At 53.7% G+C, this 25,786-nt stretch overlaps 5 protein-coding genes across 7 annotated transcripts; 3 read left to right on the forward strand and 2 right to left on the reverse strand.

Annotated features, from left to right (window-relative positions):
* Positions 1–636: 636 nt before the first annotated feature.
* SNX21 (sorting nexin family member 21) lies at positions 637–4,701 on the forward strand. The gene is made up of 4 exons (XM_039497244.1): positions 637–793; positions 1,463–1,771; positions 2,306–2,463; positions 2,918–4,701. The coding sequence occupies exons 2-4, from the start codon at positions 1,480–1,482 to the stop codon at positions 3,587–3,589; spliced, it is 1,122 nt and encodes a 373-aa protein (XP_039353178.1). The 5' UTR covers positions 637–793; positions 1,463–1,479; the 3' UTR covers positions 3,590–4,701.
* On the reverse strand, positions 4,592–10,484 carry ACOT8 (acyl-CoA thioesterase 8). Its single transcript, XM_039497245.1, has 6 exons — positions 10,268–10,484; positions 9,825–9,961; positions 7,433–7,658; positions 6,955–7,112; positions 5,097–5,288; positions 4,592–5,020 (listed from the first exon to the last, which is right to left on the reverse strand). Exons 1-6 carry the CDS (start codon positions 10,441–10,443, stop codon positions 4,902–4,904), a joined length of 1,008 nt encoding a protein of 335 aa, XP_039353179.1. The 5' UTR covers positions 10,444–10,484; the 3' UTR covers positions 4,592–4,901.
* Positions 10,485–10,752: 268 nt separating this feature from the next.
* Positions 10,753–17,024, forward strand: ZSWIM3 (zinc finger SWIM-type containing 3). The gene is made up of 2 exons (XM_039497239.1): positions 10,753–11,511; positions 13,453–17,024. Exons 1-2 carry the CDS (start codon positions 11,357–11,359, stop codon positions 15,473–15,475), a joined length of 2,178 nt encoding a protein of 725 aa, XP_039353173.1. The 5' UTR covers positions 10,753–11,356; the 3' UTR covers positions 15,476–17,024.
* A 1,277-nt stretch (positions 17,025–18,301) lies between these two features.
* ZSWIM1 (zinc finger SWIM-type containing 1) lies at positions 18,302–22,775 on the forward strand. 3 transcript variants are annotated; one of them, XM_039497243.1, is made up of 2 exons: positions 18,302–18,320; positions 19,164–22,775. In XM_039497243.1, exon 2 carries the CDS (start codon positions 19,340–19,342, stop codon positions 21,206–21,208), a length of 1,869 nt encoding a protein of 622 aa, XP_039353177.1. In that variant the 5' UTR covers positions 18,302–18,320; positions 19,164–19,339; the 3' UTR covers positions 21,209–22,775. The 3 variants fall into 3 exon arrangements, with proteins under 3 accessions (XP_039353177.1, XP_039353174.1, XP_039353176.1); XM_039497240.1 differs by lacking the exon at positions 18,302–18,320 and adding an exon at positions 18,344–18,501; XM_039497242.1 differs by lacking the exon at positions 18,302–18,320 and adding an exon at positions 18,356–18,501 and having other exon boundaries at positions 19,167–22,775.
* Positions 22,776–22,786: 11 nt separating this feature from the next.
* SPATA25 (spermatogenesis associated 25) lies at positions 22,787–25,198 on the reverse strand. Its single transcript, XM_039497246.1, has 2 exons — positions 25,039–25,198; positions 22,787–23,631 (listed from the first exon to the last, which is right to left on the reverse strand). The coding sequence occupies exons 1-2, from the start codon at positions 25,157–25,159 to the stop codon at positions 22,811–22,813; spliced, it is 942 nt and encodes a 313-aa protein (XP_039353180.1). The 5' UTR covers positions 25,160–25,198; the 3' UTR covers positions 22,787–22,810.
* Between the last annotated feature and the right edge of the window lie 588 nt (positions 25,199–25,786).

Raw genomic sequence — 25,786 nt, forward strand, 5'->3', positions numbered from 1 at the left:
CAGCTTCTCACCCATGCCAGGGACGGGACCCACGGGGCTCCTGAAAGCCTGCGGGCCCCAGGAACGGGGGCGGGGGGGGAGCGTGTGTCTCTGTACCCTGGTCTGCCAGACCCCTGGGCACTTGCCCTCACACTGCCAGCTGCTCATGCCAAGTACTGAAACATTCATGTCCCTGTGGGGAGAGCAGGAGGGGGGTCCCCTCAGGGGTGGGGGTCCCAGGGCTGAGACCCCTGGTGTGGGTCTCTTGGACGCACTCACGCACTGGGCCGTTTTTAGATAAAGCCACCCTGGGGGGATACAGGCAGCTGGGCTGGTTCTGAGTGGGTGCTGTGCGCTGGCTCAGGGATACTTTGATCCGGGTTAGGGGTATGTGTAGAGAGCCCCTGCGCTGGATCCAGATCTTGGGCATGGAGCATTGAATCCTACTAGACCAAGTTTGAATCCACACACTGGGTTCGATCTGGATTGACTCTGGATTGGCGGGATGGTCGCGGGCAGGGGAGGAGAAGGCTGTTGCGGTTGGGTGCTCTGCGCACGGGGTTCCGGGACATCCAGAGTGGGAGAGAGGGATGGATCCGGATTGGCTGGGCGCTGCTGTGTGGCTCAGGATTAACTCCGGATTGGGCGGAGGCGGATCTAGACGAGGCACCGTGCACAAAAGGGAGCCCTGTCGGGATCAGCCAGCCCCGGGCTGGGCAGGATCCGGGTTCCCGGGCGGAGGCGGAGCTGCGGCAGGGAGGATCCAAGGAGCAGCCGCGGCTGAGCGGCCATCGCAGCCTGGACCGCGGCCCCGGTGAGCAGCTCGGGCGGCCGGGGAGCGGCTCCGGGACAGTGCGGGCTGCGCTCCCGCGGGCAGCCCGCCCCGCACTGACCCCCAAGCTCCCAGCTGCTGCCACCACCCCCTCCCCATTGATGCCCCCAGCTACCCCGCCCCATTAGCCCCCTAGCTGCCCGGCCCCACTGACCCCCAAACGCCTCTGCCGGCTCCAGTTGACCCCTGCCCCTCTCCATTGGCCCCCAGTTACCCCGCTCCCTCCATGGGGGGCTGACCTAGCAGCCCCCGCGAGGCGAGCAGAGGGAGCAGCGACCCCGCTGAGACTGGGGGCAGCCTGTGTCCTGGGGCCTCATTTCCCTGCAAGTCTGTAGCGAGAACCACAAAGCACTTGGAGCAGCTGATTGGGAAGCTCCTGACTGGCCCTGGCCCTCTCCTGAACCCTGGCCTCAGCCTTGACCCCCCCCCCCCCATCGCTCAGCCTATGCCCCCCCCCCGGGTCTCCCTGGACTGTGGCAGGGGCAGAACTGCTCCCCGCCCCCAGCTCTGACTGCTCACCCTGGTGTTTCCCTTCTCCCTGCCCCCCTCTGGGTGCAAGCGCCTGCTCCCACACAGCACCTGCTCGCTGTGCAAAGCCACGCTCCGCCCAGGTTCCTTGCCCCCCTTCCTGACCGGCCTCTCCTCCTGCAGCTGCTGAGCCGAGCCCAATGGCCTCCCGCCTCCTGCACCGCCTGCGGCACGCCCTGGCTGGAGAGGGCGAGGGTGACCGGGAGGGGCAGGGCGGAGGCGGCTCAGAGGCGGAGGAATTCCCAGAGAGCTCCGAACTGGAGGATGACACTGACGGGCTGTCCACACGGCTTAGCGGCACCCTGAGCTTCACCAGTAATGAGGAGGAGGAGGAGGAGGCAGAGGAGAATGAGGATGATGCCGCTAGCCAGGAGCTGGGGGATCTGTGTGAGCTGGGGCTGCCCAAGAACCCTGGAGCCATGGAGAATGGAGGCAGGTGCCAGGGTCCCGTTTACTGGGGTGGGGGTGCTGGCCCAGCCAAGATCCTTTTCTGCTGGGGTGGGGCTGGAGGCTCTCTTATTCTAGTAGTGCCAGCAAGGCCCAGCCATGGCCCCCTGGTGCTAGGTGCTGTACAAACCCAAGGTAAAGGCAGCCCCAAGGAGCTTCAAGAGGAGACACCAGCTGACAGGGGAGAACAAGGAACCAGTGAGAGACACAGGCCAGCCTGATGGGCAGTGGGCTCAGGTTGGTTGTAGGCCTCACAGCAATGTGCCTGGGAAGGGAGGGGCGGCGCCGAAGGGTGAGGGCAGCATGGGAGAAAGCACCAATGTGACCCATATGTGACGTGGGCTGGCATGAGGGGCCAGTGCCAACGGACTGCACGTGCCTGCACCAGACAGGGGGCCCTGCACTCCCCAGGCCTCTCTCTGCAGGAGGGGAGCCTGGGCCCTGGGCGGCGAGTTCTCTCCCTCCCTTAACCAGTGTGGCTGGCCTGCAGGGTGAGTGCTTGGCTTGTCTCCGGTGCAGATCCGAGCCCTGCTCCAGCTGAGCGCCAGGGCAGTAACCTACTGACACGCCAGCTCCAGGACTTCTGGAGGAGATCGCGCAGCAGCCTCGTTCCCCAGCGGCTGCTCTTCGAGGTCACCAGCGCCAGCGTCGTCAGTGAGCGCTCCTCCAAATATGTGGTGAGTGACACCTGCCAGGGGGCCAGGCTGGGACTCTGAAGGGGGTGACAGGGTACAGGCTGCCCAATCCTGCAGGGCGCTGGATGCCCCCTGCTCCTCCCACAACTGGAAAAGTGCTTGGGTCCCAAGACCCTTGGGAGTGTGCTGCCCCCAGGGGTGGAGAGGGAGGGCAGGGCGGGCAGGGGGGCTGGAGCTGATTCTTGTCTCTCTCTCCCCGTGCTGCTCTGATGGCGCTGGTGGCTCAGACGAGCCTCAGGTAACTATTGCTGCTGTTCCCCAGCCTGCTCTCCTCCGCCTTCCCTGCCCCCAGGCAGAGCCACCAGCTGCCTGTCCCCTTCCCCAGCATGTGCACACGGGCGTGGTCAGTTCGCTGAGCTGCTGCCCCCAGCGTTCCCCTCCCTTGGGCGGGGGCAGGGAGAGCCTGCGCACCCTCACAGCTCTGCTCTCCCCACAGCTCTACACCATCTACCTGATCCGCTCCGGCCAGTTTGACAAGGCCCCTGCTGCCATTGCCCGGCGCTACTCGGACTTTGAGAGACTGAACCGGCGCCTGCGCCACCAGTTTGGCTGCGACATGGCGGGCGTCTCCTTCCCCAGGAAGAGGCTGCGCAGGAACTTCACGGCAGAAACCATCGCCAAGCGGAGCCGGGCCTTTGAGCAGTTCCTGTCCCACCTGCACTCCATCACCGAGATCCGCCGCTCCTCCGACTTCCTGGAGTTCTTCTTCCTGCGCGACCTGCAGGCAGCCCAGCGCCTCACCTGCACCGGCATGTACCGCGAGGCCCTGGCCACCTGGAGCAACGCCTACCGGCTCCAGGACAGGCTGGGCGTCTGCAACTCGGGCCGCTTCCTCCTCACGCTGGCCGGCCTGGTGGTTTGCCACCAGGAGCTGGACGAGCTGAGTGAGGCTCATCGCTACTGCCAGCAGGCTCTGCAGCTCCTGGAGGCCCAAGACAGCCACCCCTTGCTGGAGCCCTTCCTTCAGGCCCATGTCCACCTGTCCTGGAAGGTGGGGAAAGACAAGCGCCAGTCGGAGGCCAGGCTGCAGGGGCTGCTCGGGGCAGGGGTGGCTCTGCAGCAGCAGCCCACCCTGAAGGAGTTCTTGATCAAGGAGGTTTTGGAGTGAGTGCCCAGGCTGTGGGGGGATGGAGCAGCATGGGGCTCGAGGAAGGAGACTGCACTGTGCATTGGGACTGGAAGAGCAGCAGCAGCAGCTGTAGACCAGGGCTGGGGTGTGTCTTGAGCCTCGGCCTAGGGTGGTAGAGGGGGAGCTGCAGGTTGGGCTCAGTGTGCAGTGGCAGGGCTGTGTCTGGAAGGCGCAGGGGGAGAGCGGGACGCTGGCGGAGGGGTGGGGTGCAGCCCTGGACTGGCCCAGCACCTGCCTGTCCTGGGAGCTGGTCTCTGCACCGCCGACCTGTTCTCTTGGAAACGGCTCGTCCCCCAGTGCCGGGCGCGCAGCCTCCCTGGATCCAGGCTGACTCCCCTCTGCCCTTAGGGGAGGGAGCCGCTGGAACTAGCCGGGCCGTACTGATACTGTACTAATGGGATTCGCTGGCTCCAGGCAGAGTCTGGGGCTCTCCTTGGGAACTTTTAACAATTCTTAAGACTTGGTAGGAAAAGGGGCTGAGACTCCCCAGAGCATGTTCAGATTAGCCCTCCCCAGCCCCACGGCAAAGAGACAGCTCTCAAGCCTTCCAGCAACAACCCTAGGGGCCAGGGCAGCAGTGGGGGCTGGGAGGAGAGATTCCCAGACCGCCCCTGCCCCCATGCCTTGTGCTTCCTCTGAGATGAGGAGACTGTCAGTCCTTCTCCCCCTCCACCTCTGCCAGGCCTTGCAGTGCTAGGCTTCTGGGACTCCCCTGGGGCCTCTCAAAGCCTGCCCCTCCTGGGCCTGCGGGGAGAGCAGGAGCTGCGGGCGGGGCGGGAGAACTGAGAAAGGGAAGCTGCAAGGGCTCTGCAGCAGCTTTCTTCCCTGGCGCAGCCTGAGCCCCAGCCCGCTTGGCTCTCCTCAGAGCCCCTCTGGGTCTCCACCCTCCTCCGATCCCACTGGGGATCCCTTCTGAGTAGGTCGTAGCCACAGCAGGACGCTGCTGCAGAGCAGAGGTATAAAAGCCATGGAGGCTGGGACTGAGTCTTGGTGGGCCATGGAGGCTTTATTAGAGGTAGGTGGGGGAGGCTGAGGACAGCATCTGACAGGACACTCTGTAACTAACAGCCAATAAAACTGCTATTCCCGTGGCTTGCGTGTGACTGCGTGGTCCCTACGGTGCAGCCTGCAGCGGTCACAGGCTGTGCTGAGGCTCCCAGCAGCAGATCCTGCTGGCTTGAGGCTTCTCTCCACTCCTGGCCCAGAGCCTGGTCACACCCATCTCTGTGCAGGGGCCCAGCTCTGCACCCCCAGAGCAGGGTGGGAATGTGGCTGCTGCTGACTTGTCCAGCTACAGTTTGCTCTCAGCTGGGCTCTGCTTCACTCTGATGACTCCTTCCTGTGCGCAGGTGACAGCCAGGACTCCATCCCTGCGCCACAGCCGCCCATGCACCAGCCCTCGGCACCCACCTGCCCGGGGGAGAGAGAGCATCATTACCCTGTGGCCCAGCAGCTCCCCAGCCCCTGCAGCAGGGGGAGGACTTACCGGCCCAGGGGCTCTCACACTCGTACAGCATCCAGTGGTCAGCTCGGAAGGGGGCGTGGAACCACATGGAGTGGTCGAGGGACACCATGAACTTGACAGGATGCTGCCGGTGCGGGAGCAGAGCTGTGCCCAGGAAGGCATAGTCGGAGATGTAGGCAGCCACGCAGCAGTGCAGCTTCATATCGCACTCTCCTGCCAGGCAACCAGAACCACAGCCTTAGAGTTCAGAGATGAGCCCTGTCATGCCAGGTTCATCCTTGCAGAGCGGGTGCCTGGGGGACACGTCTGTGGAGCTGCTGAGGGCTCAGCTCCCCTGAGGACCGTGGGCCAATCCCCCCTCCGATGCCGCACTATACCTGGCCACTGAGCTGAAGAACACCGTGACTGAGCCAGCAGCTGCTAAAGGCAAGTCCCTGCTGCACCCTGAACTGTTGGCCTATCCTGGGTTAGGGAGACGGTGGGGCTGTGCACATGGTTGTGCCCACAGGCTTGGGAGCGAGAGGTGGGAGATCACTGGCCGCTCCCCCCTGGAACAGGGACTCAGCAGTGAGGTTGCACCCAATCCAGACACACCGCAAGGACCAGCCCTGCCCCTCCATGCCAGGCTCAGCAAGGCAGATGGAGGGATTTAGTGAGGGGGGATCCAGGTGTGGATTGAGAGGGTTCGGTGTGGGGCAATCTCGGTGCGGGAGGCTCGGTGCGGGATCTGAACGCAGAGGGGATCTGGATGCACAGGGGCTTGTTGCGGGGTTTTGAATGCAATGGCAATGGGACTCTGCAGGAGGGTCCAGGTGATGGTAGTTGGGGCTCAGCCGGGATGGGTCTAGATGTGGGGGTGATAGAGCTCAACAGGGGGGTTGGTGTGGGAGGAGTCGGGGGGGGGGGGTCCAGGTGCTGGGGGAGTAGGGCTCAGTGCAGTGGGGATCCAGGTGAAACTGGTTGGGGCTTACTGGGGTGGGAATCCGGGTGGCTTGTCAGGGTGGTCCAGGTGCAGGGGGAGTGGGGCTCATCAGGAGGGTCTGGCTATGAGGGTTTCTAGATGCATGGGGGTTGGGTGGATGAGGGAGCTGCTACCTGTACAGGGATCCCTCCCCCTACAGCTGAGAAGCAAGGGGTGCAGGAAGCAGTGGGGGGGGGGGTTTGCAGAGCTTCTTACAGCTGGGGGAGAAATCTGGGAGTGGGTCTGACCCAACCCCGGATGCTGTGCAGAGGAAGAGGAAGTCCCGTTCTCCCCAGCCAGGACTAGTAGCTGAGCCCACCAGCTGGGTCTTTCCTGAGCCCACCAGCTGGGTCTTTCCTGAGCCCACCCTCTGCCCTACAGTGACTTACCTGGACACTTGAAACATACTGCTGGGGAGAGTCACATGACCACTCTTGTGGCTTCCCCATCAGAGTCATTTTTCTGCGGGGAAGCAAAGAAATCTGCAGGGGACATAAATTCTGCACATGCGCAGTGGTGCAGAATTCCCCCAGGAGTAGGCTTCTCTGTAAAACTCCACACCTACATCTTGGACGTGTGGCCAAAGGGCTTCAGGCCTCCGCCAAGGGGCACTGCTCTGGCCACCCCAAGGCAGTGTCAGTTACCAATTGCATTGCGGCACTTGGCCCTTAGGATGAAATCCAGCATCATTATTCCCAAGTTCCAAAGGGGGACACTGGTAAGTGTTGACTAGAACTTGCTCACGGCCACAGAATGAGTCAGTGGCAGAGCTGGGCATAGACCCTAGGAATTCTTAGCTGCCATTCCCTGCTCATCTACTAGGCAACCCTGTCTTGCTGGGAGCCTGGAGTAGGTCATGGGGAATGCCCTGGGGGTGCATGCTGGAAGCAGTTACTTAATCCTTGACACAGGACTTACCAATATAGCCTCGTGCCCGAACCCAGAACAGCTGCTTGGGCTCCTGAGGCAGCTGGCAGAGTATCTCTGGTGGGTTCACAGGCTTGATCTCAACTGGCACCTCCTGGGCCAGAATCTTGTTGAGTCCCAGCCTGTGTTTCTCCACCAAGTTGGGATCCCTTGAGAAAACAAACACAACGACACTAGTACTAGATTTCTTACAAGGGCAGCCCAGCTGGCCAAGCTGCTTTGGCAGGGAATCCCCACACCAGCTGCAGTAGCGTCAGCTCACAGCCCCAGGATGGAGGTGCTCTGACAGAGCTCTCAGGGAGCTTCCCATTGCCAGACCATCACAGTCGCTCTCCTCTGCTGCTGCTGGACCCCTCCCTCGGGGCTGAGTCTGCTTAGCAGGCTGAGAGAGCTGCCTCTCCCCAACCATTCCCCAGCACACGCACATGAGGGCAGAAACTGCTGCCCTGCTTCCTCTCCATTCACTCACTGCAGGTATTTCTGAATTAGCTCTTCTTGAGTCAGCAGCTCCTCCGGAGGCGGCACAGTAGGCATGGTGAACTGGTGCTGAACGGGGCTCTCCTGGCTCTGCTGGAAGGAGGCCTGGCAGATGAGGATTGGCTTCCCATGCTGAATTGCCTTCACTGAGCGAACAGAGAAGCTCTTCCCTGTGCGTGTGCGCTCCACCTGGTATAGAACTGGCACCGTGGGATCCCCTGGAACAGGGAAAGGCTGTGTGACATGGAGCAACATCTCTGACCTGGCTACCCAAGGGCAGCCAAGCACCTAAGCCCTAACAGCTGCAGTTTGAAGGGGATTAACATTTACAGAAGGGACCTTCTGCCTGGCCCCCATCATCTGCATTAAGATCAGGACTCTAATCCAGAGCTGCCTTGAAAGCTACCAGGCTGATGCCTCCTCAGGTGAGTTTCCTACCCAAGGATCCCTCAGTGAGAAGCAGTTTCCTAAGGTGTTCCCATGAGGACTCTTTACTGCTGCTTCTACAGAGGCAGCAATGTCTGCTTCAGGCTCGCTGTCCCTGAAGGGGACTGGTTTTGCTGGGTGACTAACACACAGAGCAGTGCACTAATTCCCACCACCCCTGAGCTCAGGCACTTTACCCATTTTACAGCTGTGTAAAACAAGGCAGCAAAGTGATTTGCAATATAAAATCCTAAATCCACCACAGACAGGTGCTGTTCCTCCAGCCAGTGAAGGCCCCCAGATCTGGATGGCTCTGAAGATCATGCATCATACCTCAGCTTACTCTGCATGGACCAGCAAGAGAAGCTCCCTCACTTTACCCCAGCAAAAGTTGGGCACTGCACCGTGATGGGAACAGCCAGGGGACTCCACCAGCTCCTACTATAGACCTCAACATCCTCCCCACCACACTACAGAGACTCTGGGTGAAGTGTTGGCTGGAGCATCCTTGGCAGATTAGCCAGGCAACCTTCTATTCTATGTAAATTCTTATTCAGTGCTTGTCACCGCAGTATTGGAGCACCTTCCAATCCTTTCTTAAGTGACATGACTATTATGTCATGTGGTGGTAGTTCTCTCATCCTCTGACCTGGAGCAAAGTGTCTTGTTTCTACAGCTACATACAGTAACTCCTCGCCTAACGTTGTAGTTATGTTCCTGAAAAATGTGATTTTAAGCAAAACAATGTTAAGCTAGTCCAATTTCTCCATAAGAATTAATGTAAATAGGGGGGGTTAGGTTCCAGGGAAATTTTTTTTGCCAGACAAATATAAATACACACACATGGAGTTTTAAACAAACAATTGAATACTGTACACAGCAATGATAGATTGTGAAGCTTGGTTGAGGTCGTGGAATCAGAGGGTGGAAGAGTGGGGGATATTTCTCAGGGAATGCCTTACTGCTAAATGATGAACTAGCACTTGGCTGAGCCCTCAAGGGTTAACACGTTAATGTAGCCTCACACTCTACAAGGCAGCACAAATGGAGGGAGGAGACACAGTAGATGCATGGCAGTGGCTGCAAATATTCCCTGCGGAAACTGAACAGTGATGAAGAACCCATGCTATCCCATGGGATAGCACCACTCCCTCCACTTTCCAAAGTGCTGGGGGGTGGGGGAGAAAGAGAGAGACACACAGTGTAAGTGAGTGTGTGTGTGTGTGTGTGTGTGTGAGAGAGACAGAGAAAGAGAGATGTGTGTTGCCCCTTTAAGTATGCTGACCCCACTGTAAGTACATTACCTTTTTAAGTAGATCAGCAAGTGGAGACAGCAGCTGCTGCCAGCAAGCTCCCTCTGTCCTGAGCCCTGTTGTGTCCCCCCTCCCACCTGCTCTGTGGAGATGGGGTACAGGAATGGCAGGAGGGTGACACCCTGACATCAGCACCCCTCTTCCCTGCCCCCCGCCAGCTGCACAGCAAGGAAGAGGCTCCCAGGAGCCGCTCCAAGGCAGAGGGCAGAAGCAGCACATGGCAGTGGGAGGAGGGACAGTGTGGGGAGGCCCAACAATTGATAGCCTGCTGGGCAGCTGCTGCACAGGGTACTTAGGGTAGCTAATAGGGGGGCTGCCCACCCACCCACCGTGGTTCCAAGCCCCCACCATTAGCTCCAACAGGCTGCTCTTCCTGCAAGCAGTGGGCAAAGCAGGTGGCTGCCAAACAACGTTATAAAGGAGCATTGCGCAACTTTAAATGAGCATGTTCCCTAATAGGTCAGCGACAAGGAAACAACATGAACCGGGCTGATGTTAAGTGAGGCGTTACTGTATCCCACTCCCTGCATGTCGCTCTTCGTGCTAGGATAGCACACTCAAGATCAAAGAAATGCCCCTTGTACCTGGACCAGCACCAGCTCCCCCCAGCGAAGGGGGGGTTGGATTTCCTGACGGCACGTTTACCTGCTCGCACAAAGTAACAGTGCAGGGAGTGGGCATGGACGTCCTCACTCACGGCCTTGGCAGCTGCCACCAGAGCCTGGCCCACTATCTGCCCGCCGAACAGCCTCCGTGTGACGGGGACCCAGTAGTGCCTCCCCCTGCAGGAAGAGGAATGAGGCGGGTCAGCCCCGGGGACGCTGGGCCCACGGCATCACTCCCTGGCTCGGGGCTGCGCTGAGCGCCTCTGGGCCGGGGCCACTGACCTGCCGTTTCACCCGGGGCAGGAAGGGGCGCGGGGATCCCGCCCCTCGCTAACTAGCGCGCAGGGCGGGCGGGGAGCCACGGGTGAGACTCCAAGCGGCTCCCGCTCCCCACGGCCGGGTCCCCGCGGGGCTGCAGAGGGGAGCCCCGGCCCGCGGGCTGCCGACGGGCAGGGGGCTCCGCGGAGCGCGGCCGCCCGGCACCTGAACAGATCCAGGTCCAGGGGCTCCAGGCTGAGGACGCTGGTGACCAGGACGCTGCGCAGGTCGCCGGGGGGCGCCGGCTGCTCCCCCTCGGGCACGTCCCCGCTCCCGGGAGACTCGGCTCCGGCCCCCGCCGCTACAACCCGGAAGCCGCCGGCGCTCGTGGAGGCCGCCATCTTCTTTAGTCACGTGACGCGAAGTCTACCCACTAACGGCCTCCCTACAGACCGGAAACGACCGCTAACGCGGGCTACTATAGGCGTTAACATCAACACACACGCTGATTGGCTGTAGGACCTACCCATCATCCTGTACATCCGGTATCTTCTCGAAGAAGCAGGAAGTACCCTCCTAAGATATGGGGGCGGGATGTGCGATCTTATTGGACTGCTCAATTGTCAGTCACTATTCACGTGATTCCCAAATTGTGTGTTGATTGGTGAGGCTGCTGTCAATCCAGGATCATAGCCTCTGATTGGCCAATTAGCTGAGGAGGGCGGTGGCTGTGGCTGGGTTAATATGAGCTGAGCTGGCTCACGTACCGTCTCCATCTTCAGCGTCAGCCATAGAGGCAGGTGGGGTCAGTCCCGTGCCCAGGGTGAGCCACAGGGCAGGAGGCTGGAGCCCTAGTCGAGGGGAGGCAGTAGAGGGGCTAATCTGCCTCCCTAGGCAGGGCTGGGGATTGGGCTCATTCCAGGCGTGGGGGGAACAGGGCTGGTCAAATTGCAGTTGTAGCCTGGGGGCCTACCCTGAGCTGGGAGTGGGTTGCTGAGGAGGAGCCCAGTGAAGGTGCTGTGGGGGTGGAATGGGGAGCAGAAAGGATTAAGTTCAGTTACCACTCGGGATGTCCTGTAAAGAAGGGGGTGGCTAATGGGGCTAAGTAGAAATCTAGAAATCTGAGATGGGGTTACAAAGGCCCTGGTTCTGAGACATGCAGGACATTGCCTACAGAAGAAGTTGAGGTGTGTGGCATACTGTGCAATGAAGCTGGAGTTCTTTTATCAAAGTCATATTCCAGCTTTAAACTCAGGGTAAGGCTACAGAGAGCCTGGAAGTGGCGATAGAGCACATGCAGGGGACTGAGTAGCCATGGACGTTGGTTCATGCTTTAGAAACTATGATGACTTCAAGGAGTGTTTCAACACTTACAAGAAAGAGAACAAGTGCCACTATGGCTTAAAGAACTGTGTCTCTGTTCGCTTTTACAACCGGAAACATGGGACCAGCATCCGCGAGGACATCACGTAAGGCTGTTTGCGCTCTGGGGGTGGGAGGGAAGAGGGCCTCAGGCACTTATGAAATTACTCTTCTGTTTCCTGAGGTAAGACCAAGATCCTTCCTGACCACTTGTGGTCATTAAAGAGCCTCTGGCCTCCTACCAGGGATAGGATATTTAACCTTAGTGCCCGACCAAGTCCCAGCATGGAGTCAGTCTGTGCTGCCTAACTAAATAGCTTCTGCAGTCTACATTGGAAATGGGGTTCTTTTTCACTTTTTGTCTGAAACTGCTATGCAGTGTTGCCATATGTAGTTAAATAGCTGCCTTGGGCCATCCCAGAGATGGGTGTGCTTCACCGGGGAAGAAGTGGGTCCTTTGAGAAGTGTTTGGGATAATAATACCCAACTCTTCTTTAGTGCTTATTAGTAGATCTCAACATGCTTTACAAAGGAGGTCAATGTCACTATCCTGGTTTTATAGAATGGGAAACTGAGGCACTGATCAAGGAGATGTCATTCCTAGTGCACAGGGGGGAGGGATAGCTCAGTGGTTTGAGCATTTGCCTGCTAAACCAAGGGTTGTGACTTCAATCCTTGAGGGGCCAATCTGGAGCAAAAATTGGTCCTGCTGTGAAGGCAGGGGGCTGGACTCAACGACCTTTCAAGGTCCCTTCCAGTTCTAGGAGATAGGTATAGCTCCATATTAAAAAAGCAGGGTAGTGATAGAACCAAAAATGGAACCCAGGTCTCCTGAGTCCTAGTCTGGTGCTCTGTCCACTAGGCATGAGAGTTATTTGTACCTGTTTGAAGTGATCAGTTGTGGCTTTGTCACTTCCTACTTAAAAATCATGGGCCAGATTTTTAAGTCAGATGGGTACATTTGTGTGTGCCTAACTTAAATGCAAATACCCAGTATGCAGGCACTCACTGGGCATGTGCCACACGTGCCAGTTTCAGACTCTCATCCTGTTTTGAGTCTATGTTATTTTCACACCTTCACCCTTTACTAATGGCTAGTACCCCTCTCCTCCCATAATATACTCTCTCACCTTCCCCTTAGCGCCTCTGGTAGTATTCCCTCATCTTGCATTTTTGTTGTTCATGGTTCTTTCCCTACTGACTGTTTGTTTGAGGTTATGCTCACCCCCTCTCCCTTCCCTGCCTACCTTTAATTTCCAGGACAGGTTTTTTAACCTTGATTGGTGAGACTATATTTGCTAACTTTTATTTCTTGCAATTTTCTTTTTCCAAGGAACTGTCTGTTGTGTGCCTTAACTAGTGTCTATTCGCATTCCCCAGCCACCTTCACACTAATGGATTTTAGTATTGCCTTCCATTGCACCTTACTTAAGGTCTGATTATGCAGGTCTTACTTATTTGAGCAGCCCTATTGAAGTAATGGGCCCAATTCTGCTTCTGTATAAGTTAGTGGAGTTAGTCACATGAGTAAAAGGCTGAAGGATCAGACTCCAGTTTCTTAATTCCTCCAAACTTGCATTCTTTAAACATAAATTCCTGATGCATGATAGGAAATGCTTCCTTACTATGTTGAACTAAAGTAACTTGTCATCGGCTCCTCTTGATGCAGCAGACCACAGTAGGAGTGATTTGGGCTGCAAAGGAATAGTGTAATAGCAAGTAAAATTTCCTGAAGTGATTGTGTCAGTGATATGCTTTGACCTTGCCACCTCCGAGGATTGGGAGTGTCTGAGACGGAGATTTCAGTCCAACCTAAGACAGTGATCAAACATTAGAAGTATCACTTTAGCCTCTTCTCTCTTGACCTGGGTGTAGAACATTTGCCATATTCAGTGAAATCTTTTCATCCTAACATCTCCTATTATGATGGTATGTGCTTGTCATGCAGTCCTTGGCTATAGTGTTGGCATGTCAGAGAGGGAGATAGCTCTTCACCAGTACTGTTTGATCAGACTACATCCTGTTCCATTGTCTCTCCACTTCCCCAGGTTCATCCAGGTGAAGTTTGGCTGTGTCCGGACACGGGAATACAGTAAGAAGAGGAAACCACAACCCAGCTTGTGCCCAGCTTTTTTTGTCCTGCAGTATAACGAGGAAATAGACCGGCTGGTGATTACTGAACTGAACAGTAATCACATCCATGTAGACCCGGGGGGAACTTCCTTGGCCCGTACTAGCTCTTCTCTAGTGATGAGAACCACAACCAAAATTGCAAGTTGCATGGCAGATGGCAGCCCTGCAACAAAACTGCGTAGACAACAATCAAGAGAGGCAGAAGCCACTGTAACCGTCAGTGAGGAGTGTGTGATGGCTGACATGACTTTGAATGGATCACCTGCTCCACTCAACAAGGTTGCTGTGCAATCTGAGGCAGTGAAGGAAAGTGTCTCAACTTCAGCTTTAGTCAGAATTGCGGAGGTCATGAAAAACTTCCTGAGGGTGGACATGGGCTCATTGGCCTCTATTAGTGTGGGCAGCAACCAGGACCTAGACAGACTGAACTTCCAGACCAGCAAGATGAGGAGCCTGTTTGTCAAGTTCCCTGAGAGCCTGTTGCTGCATAGGGTGCAGAGTGAGAGAGGGCATGTACTTTACGCCTTTCTCGTGGAGAGTAAGGACCGAGTAGGGAAGATGGTGCACTTTGCTGTCCTGAAGGAGGACACTGATGAGAATGTAAGCAAAATGCTAACTGTCTTCAAAGAGTTCAATCCTGAGTGGCAGAAGGTCAAGGTGGTCTTTGTGGACATGTCTTTCCTTCACAAAGCCACCATGCAGGAGCTCTTCCCCTCAACCCAGGTGCTTCTCTCTGTCTACCACACTGTCCGATTCCTTGAGAAGAAGGTAAAGGAAACGGTGGCCACTGTTTCCTTCAAGCATAAACTGAAGTTGGCTTTGATGGAGGTGGTTTTTTCCACCTCCAATGCAAATCTAGACATCTTGTCTCAGCTGGTAAAGCGCTTGGTGGACAAACAGTTGTACGACTATCTTCAGGCCAACTGGTTCTCCTGTGAGATGCTGTGGTACATGCATGCAAAGAAGGGTCTCCATTCCTGCAGCACGTATGTAGACAGTCTGGATCTCATCACTCATAAAATATCCAGTCTCTTCAACAAGCAGTTGTCCCTGGAGACCAGTATCCTTCACTTTGTTGAATATGCCGATTGCTTCAATACCAAAGGTCTGGAAAACCTGAACCAGGGTTTCTCAAGTGTTGAAGAGGAGAATCAGAGCAAACATGTGGAAAAGCCTAAAGTGCGTACCCGTGCCTCCATGAAGCGTACCTCTGTTGCTGCCTCACAACCCCAAAACAAATGTCCTGAACCGCCCAACCAACTTGCCAAACAGAAACCTGCAAATCCCCCTGGCACCATGCTGGCAGCAATCCGAGAGAGTTGCACAGACCTAGGCTACCAATTGTGTCTGAATGAGTGGGAGGTGGTGCAGAAGTCAACTCAGCTCATAAATGTCATGAAAGACAATATTGTGGTTCAGCTACTAGAAGACACACACCAGGTCAGCAAAGACTGCAAGAGCTGCAGCTGTTACTTCCACTGCCGGTACCAGCTCCCCTGCAGGCACATCCTGTCTGTGCTGCATGCCAACAAGAAGGCTGTGGAGGAAGCTATGGTATGCAAGCGTTGGCAGAAGAAGTACCAGCACCTTTCTATCTTAGGAGATAACCTCCTAGATGATATTGGCCCCTCAATGGGTAACCAACCAGCAGCAGCAGAAGAAAGATATGACAAAATCCAGTCCCTCAGCAAGGAGCTTGCTAATCTCCTGATGCAGTGTGATGGGGAAGAGCTAGAGGAGCGCAGCTCCACACTCAAAATGATTGTGGATATCTGGGCTAAATCCTCAGATCCAGTGGAGGAGGCTGGGAAATGCTCTACCTTCAGAAATGTAGGGGACTTGCCATTTCTTTGGGTAAAGCAGGAGGAAATAGAAATGGAGGATGCAGGTGCAACCTCTGAGAGATCACTGACAGGTACTAACATGTTCCTGATTTGAAATGCCAGACGTTCTGTATTCAAACTTGGAGATTCAACAAGCTGTTAGTGGGAGCTGATGGTTTAATTCTCCCCTAGCCTCTTATGGTTCTCTCCCCATTCCCAGTCCCAGGAGACTCAGGGTTAACTGTTAACTTCCAAGACTGTTGAAGATCTCGGTAATAAACTTGAGACTTTCCTGTGTGCTCATGTGTCTTCTCAGACTAGCCATGTTATGGGGGTTTTTGTTTTGTTTTCGTAAGATTATAGGTGGTTATAATATGGCAATTCCCACTTACACAGGCACCTAGCATGTACTTGGCAAGAACCTCAGGGCTGCTGAAATCAGGCCAGTAATGCTCCCTGTGGGATGGTCTCCTTAGCCCAGTTGTCTGCCACAGAGGCCTGAAAACTCAGCTGAACCTGGTATTTACACTCAACCTGGTTATAGTGATAAAATAAGTTTCCTAACTCACTTCTTTGGTTTCTGAAAACTAGTTCTTGGTTTTTAAATTTGTGAACTTGTTCATTGCTTGCTGTGGTAAGACTTTAAAAAAAAAAAAAAAGAGAGGAAAAAGTATTTCTGCTTTGAAGAGGCAGAGAGATGCAAGTCCAGTTGCCTTCCTCCCTACATCCTCTGTTGTGCACTATTTAAGGGCTGTGCCCTGCTCTCCTCTAAGTAGCAGCTGGAAGAAAGTGCAATAATGCGTTTATGGTTTGTATGTTGCTGTTTGTGCTGAGACCACTGCTAGCAGTGGTCAGTTTGCTGCTGTGTATTTAGACCAAATTAATTGTTAAAATATGGTTCTGACTTTGTTTTGTCATTAAATTTGTTATCCATTTTGTCTTGGGCCATAGCCTGTCCTTCATGCTTGGCTTAAAATTCTGCTTTTGCTTATAGTCCCATAGTGGTTTCTAACCAAAAACATGTAAAGTATTGCTGAGGCAGCTATCAGCTGCAGTCTTTGAACTTCAGCCCTATAAACATGAAATATGTGCCTTCCTCAATTGTATTCAATGTGGAAGTGTCCTAAGGGGAAGTGGTTTGGGAGCTCTGAATGGAAGGGTTGTTTTTCCACCATAACTGTTAATTTAATATCTTTGTATACAAATAACTCACTTAATTGAGGATTTTTGTTTGGTGTTGTAGAACCAATGTCCATACTAGAAGGGAAAGCTAAACAGGCCCTTTCCCTTCAGTTGATCACGATGGACCCTGCTTTCCTTTTCATGCTGCCAGGGGCCTCTTTTCAACTGGGAAACTTGGACTAGCAGCATGGGGCAGTGCCACAGGAAGCAAAACTAACTAACTCCTCAGAGTGGACTCTCGTCTGCACTAAACTGCTGCTAAGCTATTATCATGCTCCAGAACCTATGTTAATCCATGGTGGCTTTAAGGGGAGCTTTCCCCATTGTGGAAGTGTATGTGTGTATGTGCATACATAATGGAGGTTATTTTGCCTTTCTGAAAGATCAGATAAATGCACTTTTCCTCCGCTGAAAGCAACAGAGGGGACAGACCTAGCTGTGTCATTTGATCAGAGGAGCCCTATGAGACTGTCATCTGTAATGATCCTAACATCAGACTGGGATATTGGGACAGAGTGAGCCAATGCTCTGAGGTGGTACAGAATTCTTTTTCCCAAGTGCTTGGCTCATGAGTCTTGCTGAGGGTCTGATTTCCCTATTCCAGACTGGGAAGAAATTTTTCCCCCAGTCAGATGGTCAAGAACTTGGTCACCTTCCACTGCAGCATGGAGTGGGTTGCCGCCTAGGCTCACCTGCACATATCATTAAGTCAGTTCCCTGCTACTTGGAAGGGCCTTGGCCAGGGGTGAGCCTCACTCCCTCCAGTTCTCTGTCTAGGGCATACTTTAGCTTAGTGTTCTGTGGGCTGCAATCCATAGGTCTCATCCTGTTGGTTGATTTGGGCTTGGTGCAGGGGGGGCTGAGTGGTACTGGGTAGCCTGTGGTATACAGGAGGCCAGACTACATGATTGGTTTCTGCATACTAACCTTAAACTGTATGACCTTGAGGCTCATTTTAGGTCAGAGAGGAGCTTGTGTGGAGGTGCCCAAATCCATCTGTCACCTTGCACCATATCTCCTGTGCGGGGTCTAGATCGGGGCCTCCCTGAAGCAGCAGCTGCAGGGTCTAGGTTGAAGCAGGGCCACTGCAGGCCAGGGCCATGCCTTAGTGGGGCAGTAGCAGATTAGCTATTGGCATGATGGGGCCTGTGCCCATGGGCCTGGTCAATTCCCCTTTTCTCCCCCCCCCCCAATGCCTGGCAAGAGAGCGGGGCAGGTGTGGAGCATGGAAAGCCCCCATGCCTCTCCCCTGCTTCCCAGCAGCAGTCCCCAACTGGAGTGCGAGGTGGACAGGAAAAGCCCCCGCTCCCCGGGCAGAAGTGCTGGTGGGGGAAGCCCCAGTGCCCAGACCCAGGACGGGAGGAGCTCTAGCTCCCTGCTGTGGCTGCAGGGGGAGGGCAGCTCTCGCAGCCCCCTGGGGGAGGGAATGACAGAGCTGCTGTGGTCTTGGAGCCATGGGGGGCTGCTGGGTGCGGGGGCAGCATGGAATGCTCTGGCTCTGGTCTCCCCAAAACCTTCCTCCGCCTCTGCTGCGGGCAGAACGTGGCCAGCGCCAGCCCTCCCTCCCCCGGCTCCGGGTGGGCTGCGCCTGCCCCTGCCAACTCCGGGGGGGTGTCACATGACCCAGTTCACCACCATCACGTGACCAGCCTGCGCTGCCGGAGTCCTATTGCGCCGGGTCCGGGAAACGTTGCTGCGACCTTCTCGGCAGCTCCCATTGGAAGACGTGTAACCAGGGAGCCCAGACTCCCGCTTACGGCCATGCTATATTCTGATTGGTTAGTCTGTCCGTTCTCTCTGTACTCTGATTGGTAGATTCGCCAACAGAGAGCGGGATCTCTTCTGATTGGCTGGGGGTCCGGAACAGCCGCTTTTCTGATTGGTGGTGTGGTTGGTAGTCAGTCAGTGGCCCTGGCCAAGCAAAAATGGCGGCGATGACGGGCCAGGCGCCGCATTAAGGTGAGAGGGGCCAGGACGGCTCCTCGCGCGGGGCGGGCCCGGGGAGCGCGTCAGGCCGGGGCCTTCTGTCCTCGTGCGGGGAGGCCTCCTGCAGGGTCCGGGCTTGGCGGGCTAGAGCAGTGCATGCCGGGACACGGCGCTGCCCCTCCGCCTCCCGCGCCCAGAGCGAGGCCGGGCTGGAGCAGTGCATGCTGGGAGGGGGGGCGCTCACCCCTCCACACGCACTAGGGCGGGGCTGGAGCAGTGCATGCTGGGAGGGGGGGCGCTCACCCCTCCACACACACTAGGGCCGGGCTGGAGCAGTGCATGCTGGGAGGGGGGGCGCTCACCCCTCCACACACACTAGGGCGGGGCTGGAGCAGTGCATGCTGGGAGGGGGGCGCTCACCCCCCCTCCTCCTCACATACTAGGGCAGGGCTGGAGTAGTGGGTGCTGGGGCCTCTCCCGTCCCTTGGCTCCACCTCACATAGTACAGTTCCCTGGGCTGCAGTCTGCCCTCATGCCAGAGGAGTGCTGCCCCCTGCAGGCTGCACACACTTCATTGGGCAAAGTTTGGGCATCGCTCTGTTAATCTCTAGTCTTGTGTCTGCAAGTGTTGGGAAGTGCTGTATTTCATTGTCCTGCCATCTATCTAACTACTCACCCTTCTTCCTCTTTCCCAGTAGGCCCATCACCATACAGTGCAGCATGAATCTGGCTGAGGCAGTGTGGATGTTGTGATGGTAACCAGGATGCTGGCATTCCCAACGTGGCTGGATCATAGAGAATCGCCCAATCATAAAGAGAATCAGGCGGTGAATGCTGTAACAAAAGGAGGAATAGACACTTCATATTAACAATGGCCCTAGTTACCGTGAAAGAACTGCTGAGCTTTGACTGTGGTTCGCTGGTAGCTTATCAATTAGATAAAAACTCTCAGCTGGACTCTATCAGCTTCCAGACCGTCCTCATGAGAAACATATTTGTGCATTTTCCTGATGTTATATTCATCCACAGAACCCACAATCCCAGGGGCAAAGCTCTGTATATGTTCATGGTGGACAGACCTTTCCTGAAGCTGCAGGGTGAGATGACTAAGGTAATTCATTTTGCTGTCCCAGCTAAAGAATCTGCAGAAAGCCTGGCTCACATGTATAGGACTTTCAAGGCCTTCAACCCTGAGTGGAAGAAAATTAAGACCTTTCTGGTAGATCCACACTTTCGATTGTTGCAGACTCTTTCTGAAGCATTTCCATCTGCAGAGGTGCAACTATCTGTTTTCCATGTATGTAAGCACCTGCAGCAGAAGATTCATCAGATGTCTTTGGAATGCATCTCAGAGAGACTGATCTTAAATGCCTTGAGGAACACTATGTGTGCAGCCACTGAAAGCAACCTGAGAATGATGCACACAATCCTGAGTGACTTTGTGAAACCAGACTTGCTTCCCCAGCTTCATACTCACTGGCTTCTCAATGACAAGATATGGGCTATGCATAGATGGAGGAATTGGATGGAATGCAATCAGTATTTTAAAGACTTGGAGATCATCACACGGGGCTTAAGCCAGGTCTTCTGCACTGGACTGTCTCTGGAGATCTGCATCACTTCTCTAGCGAAACACTACCAGAAGTGTGTTTCAAAGAGGCCCCCTGATGCTGTGTTGTTCTCAGTTAACCCTCTTAGCAGTACCATGTCTACTGAGACAGTTTTTCAGAGCCTGCCAGCTCAGGACTCGCCACCAACCTCTTACAACCCCCAAATAGCTCTTCAGAATCAACCAGCTAAGAGTTCTCCACCAGTTTCTCCCAGTATCACAGCAGCTCATCAGAAATGGCCAGGTCAGAATTCCCCTCCAAATCCCCTGGTTCTTCTTCCGCATCCCCTGCCAGCTCCTGCAAGCCCCCTGCTTCCTCAGAATCAGCTGGCAGCCCCTCAGATCTTCCCTTTTCAGAACCAGCCAGCTCAGTATTCTTCACCAGTTTCTCTCAGTCTCACAGCAGCTCATCAGAAATGGCCAAGTCAGAATTCCCTTCCAAATCCCCTGGTTCTTCAGAATCCCTTGCCTGCCCCTCAGAGTCCTCTGCTTCCTCAGAACCAGCTAGCAAACCCTCAGAGCCCCTTGAATCCTTTATCCCATGAAATTAAACTGGAGATCATCACTGAAGACCCAAAGGGTGACCAAGATATGGAGTGTAACCAAGAGACTGAAGACTGCATTAGGCAGTCACTGAGAGATATTTGCACAGAGCCTGCAGCCAGACTATGCTTGAACGAGTTTGCAGTGGCACAGAAGTCTGTGCAGCTAATAGGCACTAATGAAGACATAGTCAATATACAGATCCTTGAAGACACCCACAAAGTGAACCAAAGGGGCCTGAAAAGCTGCACTTGCCACTTCAGTCAAGCTTTCCAGCTGCCCTGCAGGCACATCCTGGCTGTATTGAACTCTGATAAGAAGATCTTACAGCCGGAGATGCTGAGTGAGCAATGGCAGAAGGAACCTAATATCTCTCAGGCAGGGCAAAATGGCACTGATGGCCTCTTGGAGGTTCTGAAAAGCTCCTGGAATGAGTCCCTGGATAAATCCTTAGCAGTGTCCTTTCTTACAGCGGAGATTAGCCGGCTTCTTACCCAGTGCAGCAGTGAGGAGTTTGATCGGAGGTACAACACCCTCCGAGAATTGGCTGACAGCTGGATTGGACCTTATGTTCAGGTGAAGCTGTAGTTCAGAACTGGAGAACTCCGTGCCTCTGCTCTCGGTCGGCCTCTTTGAGGTGTGACTCTCTCCTGCTTTCTGGGCCTCTGGGAGAAGTGAGGTGTGAAATACTAGAAAAATGTCTGTTTAAATGTAATTACTCCAGTGGTATGTCTTCCACTTTATTCTCCTTAGAAACTGTATAAATGTGGGCCTTAAATCTGCATCATGATAGTTTCCCCTTTGGCTTCAGATCCTAAATGTCTATTGGGTGAACACTTCCTCTTGCTATGAGGCCTAAGGAGGTGGAAGTAGGTAGGAATTCTGTCTCTGGCCCAACCACCAGGAAATCCAGCTGGGGATGGAATGGGGGAGGAGGGTGATAACCTGGGACTAACTTGCCTGAACCATAGTTCATGCATTCAGATCCTCATGGGATCCTTTTGCTATCTGTTGTTTCAGCTGGGTTCATGTGGTTTAGTCCCAGGATATGTATCTGTTTTGGTTAGACTGGAAGGTGTGTGTATCTGAGCCAGCCTGTGGTTCCCTTCCCTTTCCTGTCATGGTGACATAGGGCTTCCCACTAGTCTGGTAGAGCAGGATTTGCTCATGTGAAGTCAGACCTTTGTTTTGAAACCACATCTTTTGTTTTTCTCTTCTCACTTCATTGCCTCTAATTATTTAACTGAACCTGCTTGTTAAGGAGCCGCAAACCCCAGAGGGTAGCAACCCATGCTACCAGGGAGCTGCTGTCTGCAGCCTCTGCTAGGAGCACTGGAGTGGTTTGGCTGGTTATAGCAGCTCTTAATTCCACATAAACCTGCCCTCTATCGTCAACAGGCTTGTGTCACTGACATGGGAGGAGGGAACAAATCAGTGTTACCATAAATCTGTAAAAAGCAACAAAGAGTCCTGTGGCACCTTATAGACTAACAGACGTATTGCAGCATGAGCTTTCGTGGGTGAATACCCACTTCATCAGACGCACAAAGCTTATGCTCCAATACATCTGTTAGTCTATAAGGTGCCACAGAACTCTTTGCTGCTTTTTACAGATCCAGACTAACATGGCTACCCCCAATACATAAATCTGAAATTAGAGTTACTGTAAGACAAACAGCAAAGTGGAGAAATCAGAGATTTAAATGTACTGTAGCGGGACACGGGGGGCATGCAGAGGAGAGAGCAGTCTCAGTCCCAGCCAGTAAAAGCTGCTGCACGACATGGGGATATATGGATGGGTTGGTGCATGGTCCCTCTCTGGCACCTTCAGGCAAGGAGACCCTGGGGGCAGGGAGATGTAGATATAATTTTCTGTACCAGTCAACAGGGAGTGGTGAGGGAATAGGACAGAAGGTGCTATTTAGGTCAGTAATTTGTTCCACCCTAGTTCAGCCTGGTTAATTCATGTCATGGCAGATTGTTTGTTTGTGGGGGTGTTTTTGGCTCAATGGTTCATTCACAGTTTTGTTAACATCAGAATCAACACTCCATTCACAGGAACAGAACTACTGTATGGTCAGAAATTTCCTTTTGAGCTAGAGTTCTGTAATATAAACTCCTTTATGTAAATATAGCATCAAATATTTTCCTGAAAGCCTTTTGCTTTGAATTGTGAATTTCTCCTTGGCTTTACTTCTCAAAGTGTGCTATGGAAGGGGGCTGGAAGCTTCTGTCTACTGGTCTCTTCCTCTGTCTGTCTTTCTTCCAGAACTGTGCATCCCCTGTCCTTTTTGGAGTTATCTCCCCCTGTATACCTTGCTCTGGATTCTCTGTCATGAAGTTCTGTGCAGCTCTGATAAGATCCTCCTCTTTAATCCCTGGCACAGGCACTGTGGGGATGCCAGCTATCATCATGGCAAGAGTGAGGATGCAGATGTCTGGAGGAGGGTTCTGCACTGACTGTTGACCTCTGTTCTTACTGAGTTTTATGGGCATAAGAAAAGCACCTCTGGGAGGAAATCCACAGGTAGCCAGTGGGAAGTCTCCCCCTGGGCTGCCCAGTTCACCAATGTGCTGCCCATTCCTTTGCTGGGTTGGAGGATATCCTTTCACAGAGGTACATGGATACATGCCAGAGGGGCCACATGGCTGCTTGTCTCTGACCCGTTCGGGTGGATAATCCCATATAAAGATCTCATCCTGTTTATGCTGGGGAAACTTTCTAGAATACCTTCCACAATAGTGTCCACTATAAGGCTCCCACCTTATGTCCCTGTACCCTGATCTGCTACTGAGAGGGAACCTTGGACTCTGCTGGGCACCACTACAGGGCTGCTTTAGTGTCTTCTCCTGATACACAAGGGTTGCTTCTACATGTGAAGGAGCTGCAAGTTCCTGTGTTTTCCTTCTGAGCACTCCTGGAACCAGAACCCCAGCAGGAATAGAGGTCTCCCCAGACTGATAAACACTTAGTAGACTGCTCTTTGCCACTTGGAGCTGTCTGCTGGCATCTGTGAGGGGGAAGGAAAAGATAAAATGTAGGAGCAGACTGAATATTAATAGCAGATTGTGCTTCTGCCAATCCTCAACAGGTGGGCTCCAGGGCTAAGGCAGGTCTCTGCATAAACAGCCTTTCAACCACTGAAACCAAGGGACCATGCTTTCAGAGGGGTCTTGCTGTGCTCTCTAATTGAGCACATTAACTTGTGGTGTGCTCCAGCACTGGGCATTGCAAATCTGAGGCCTAGTTTTGAAAATGTTGTCCTGCATGTTCCTAGATAGGTGCCTGAAGAGCAAGAAAACAGTTTGTGGCAGAATTGATTTACAATATACGTAGTTTGTACCAGGGTTTCCGCTGCATTCATACCACATGGCTGTCCATTACATCCTCCTTTCCATGTGCAGCACTGGAAATAAGTCACCACTATTTTTGAGTAAACATCTTTCCTAAGATAAATTACACCAGTGGAATGAGAACTAGGCTGTAATTTTCATTCCAGTTGCTGGGCTCAGGAGAACTCTCCTCCTGCATCCCACTCCACCCTGTGAGCTGGAAGCCGCATGGGTTAGTGACAGGACATTGCACTGGCAGCTGCATTCCAATCCCAGCTCTTCTGTACTTTTTCTTAGTGAGCTAGGGCCCGATTTTCAAAGAGAGGCTTGCTTTGTGTGTGCAAACACCTGCCCAGCCATTGGTGGGATTGACAGACATAGTCTGCATCACATGATGCTGGCTCTCTTTGTTTCCAGCTGAAAGAAAGGAGTCGAGGCTTGAGGCCTTTAGCCTTTCTTCTCAGGGCCCTCTCTGTAGTGTGGTGAGAGTCAGTTAACATTTGACCACTGCTTTGAACATGGAGAGCCTGCTGTTAATTCTAAGGGGTATGAGGCAGGCTTTCCTGCGGAATTTAATAAGGGAGGTCCTGCAGACTTGGATGTTGCTGCCCTAGTATGGGACAGAGTGATGCTGACCCAGCAAGAGACATTTCTACAGTCATCTGTAAAAATGGACCAGCTAAGCTACAGCTAGGTTGGGGGTGGGGAAGGGTGGTGGAATCACCTCCCATCCAGATTGGGATGGCGATTAGAGCTCAGTTATGGGGAGCTCCAACACGGCTGATATGCAGGGCAGATAGGACTGTACTATTATAACTGTTCCTGGACCAAGGAAAGGCCTTGTGCAGAGCAGGGATTGCTGAGATAATTACGATATAGTCATGTCCTGTTTACGTGCCACCTCAGGATGGCATTTTATTTGGGTCTCCGTATGAAGTGTGGATTGTGATGTAACGAGCCCTTAATCCTAAATCTCCTATTTGATGGGTAAATTTGCCATGCAGCAAACAGATATTTGAGTCATCTTCCAATCACTTTCTGGTTTCTGTACAAAATGCTTCCATATTGGAAGGAAAAGCAGTTACCTTGGATGGAAGTTAAAAAACCCGAAGAAGCTTTTTCCTTCACACAATAAGACATTGCCAGTGTAGGAATCAGGCTGGTGCCTCTTCTCCCCATAATGTACCAGCACTGACCTCTCCCCATTCTAGAACCAGCATCACAGGCCCTGACCTTACCTCACACTGGAACCAGCAAGCCGCTGACCTCCCTCCCTGCTTATGCCACAATTCTAACTCTGTCCATCCCCACTGAGATCCCATGATCCTACAAAGCAGGGAACTATCCTTCTGCTTCATCTATTCCATTTCTAATAGTGCTGAGTCCCTCTGTGCCTGGAAGAAGCAGCCAGGGCTCCACATTTACCTGGATTTTCCCTTCAGAACCTTCTTGTGCTGATGGGAAATGAATATCCCCCAACCCCTTTGGTTAGGGCAAGTTTATCATCACTGAATTATGCAACTCGGAAGTAACTGACAGCAATTGACACAACCTCAGGGGGATATTCTGTGCTACCCTCTCCCCATTGCTATGTGGAGGAGTCTGAGACTAGGCCATGCCAGTCAGTACTCCCAGCAATTTGCTTCTGTTTGAAGCGCTTTATTATCCTCTCATTTCTATAACAACAATCTGGCACATGCACCAATCCCTCCATGTCCCTTTGAGTGCAGGGAATCCCCCCACTGCTGCTATTTCTTCCCTTCTGCTATGGACTGTCTGTGCTGTAAGGCTCTGCCATTCCAGTGGTCTTTGTGCCATTTTATGGCACTGCAG

The sequence above is a fragment of the Mauremys reevesii genome, linkage group 13 (genome assembly GCF_016161935.1).
Source record: "Mauremys reevesii isolate NIE-2019 linkage group 13, ASM1616193v1, whole genome shotgun sequence".
In the NCBI taxonomy this organism is placed as follows: Eukaryota; Metazoa; Chordata; order Testudines; family Geoemydidae; genus Mauremys; species Mauremys reevesii.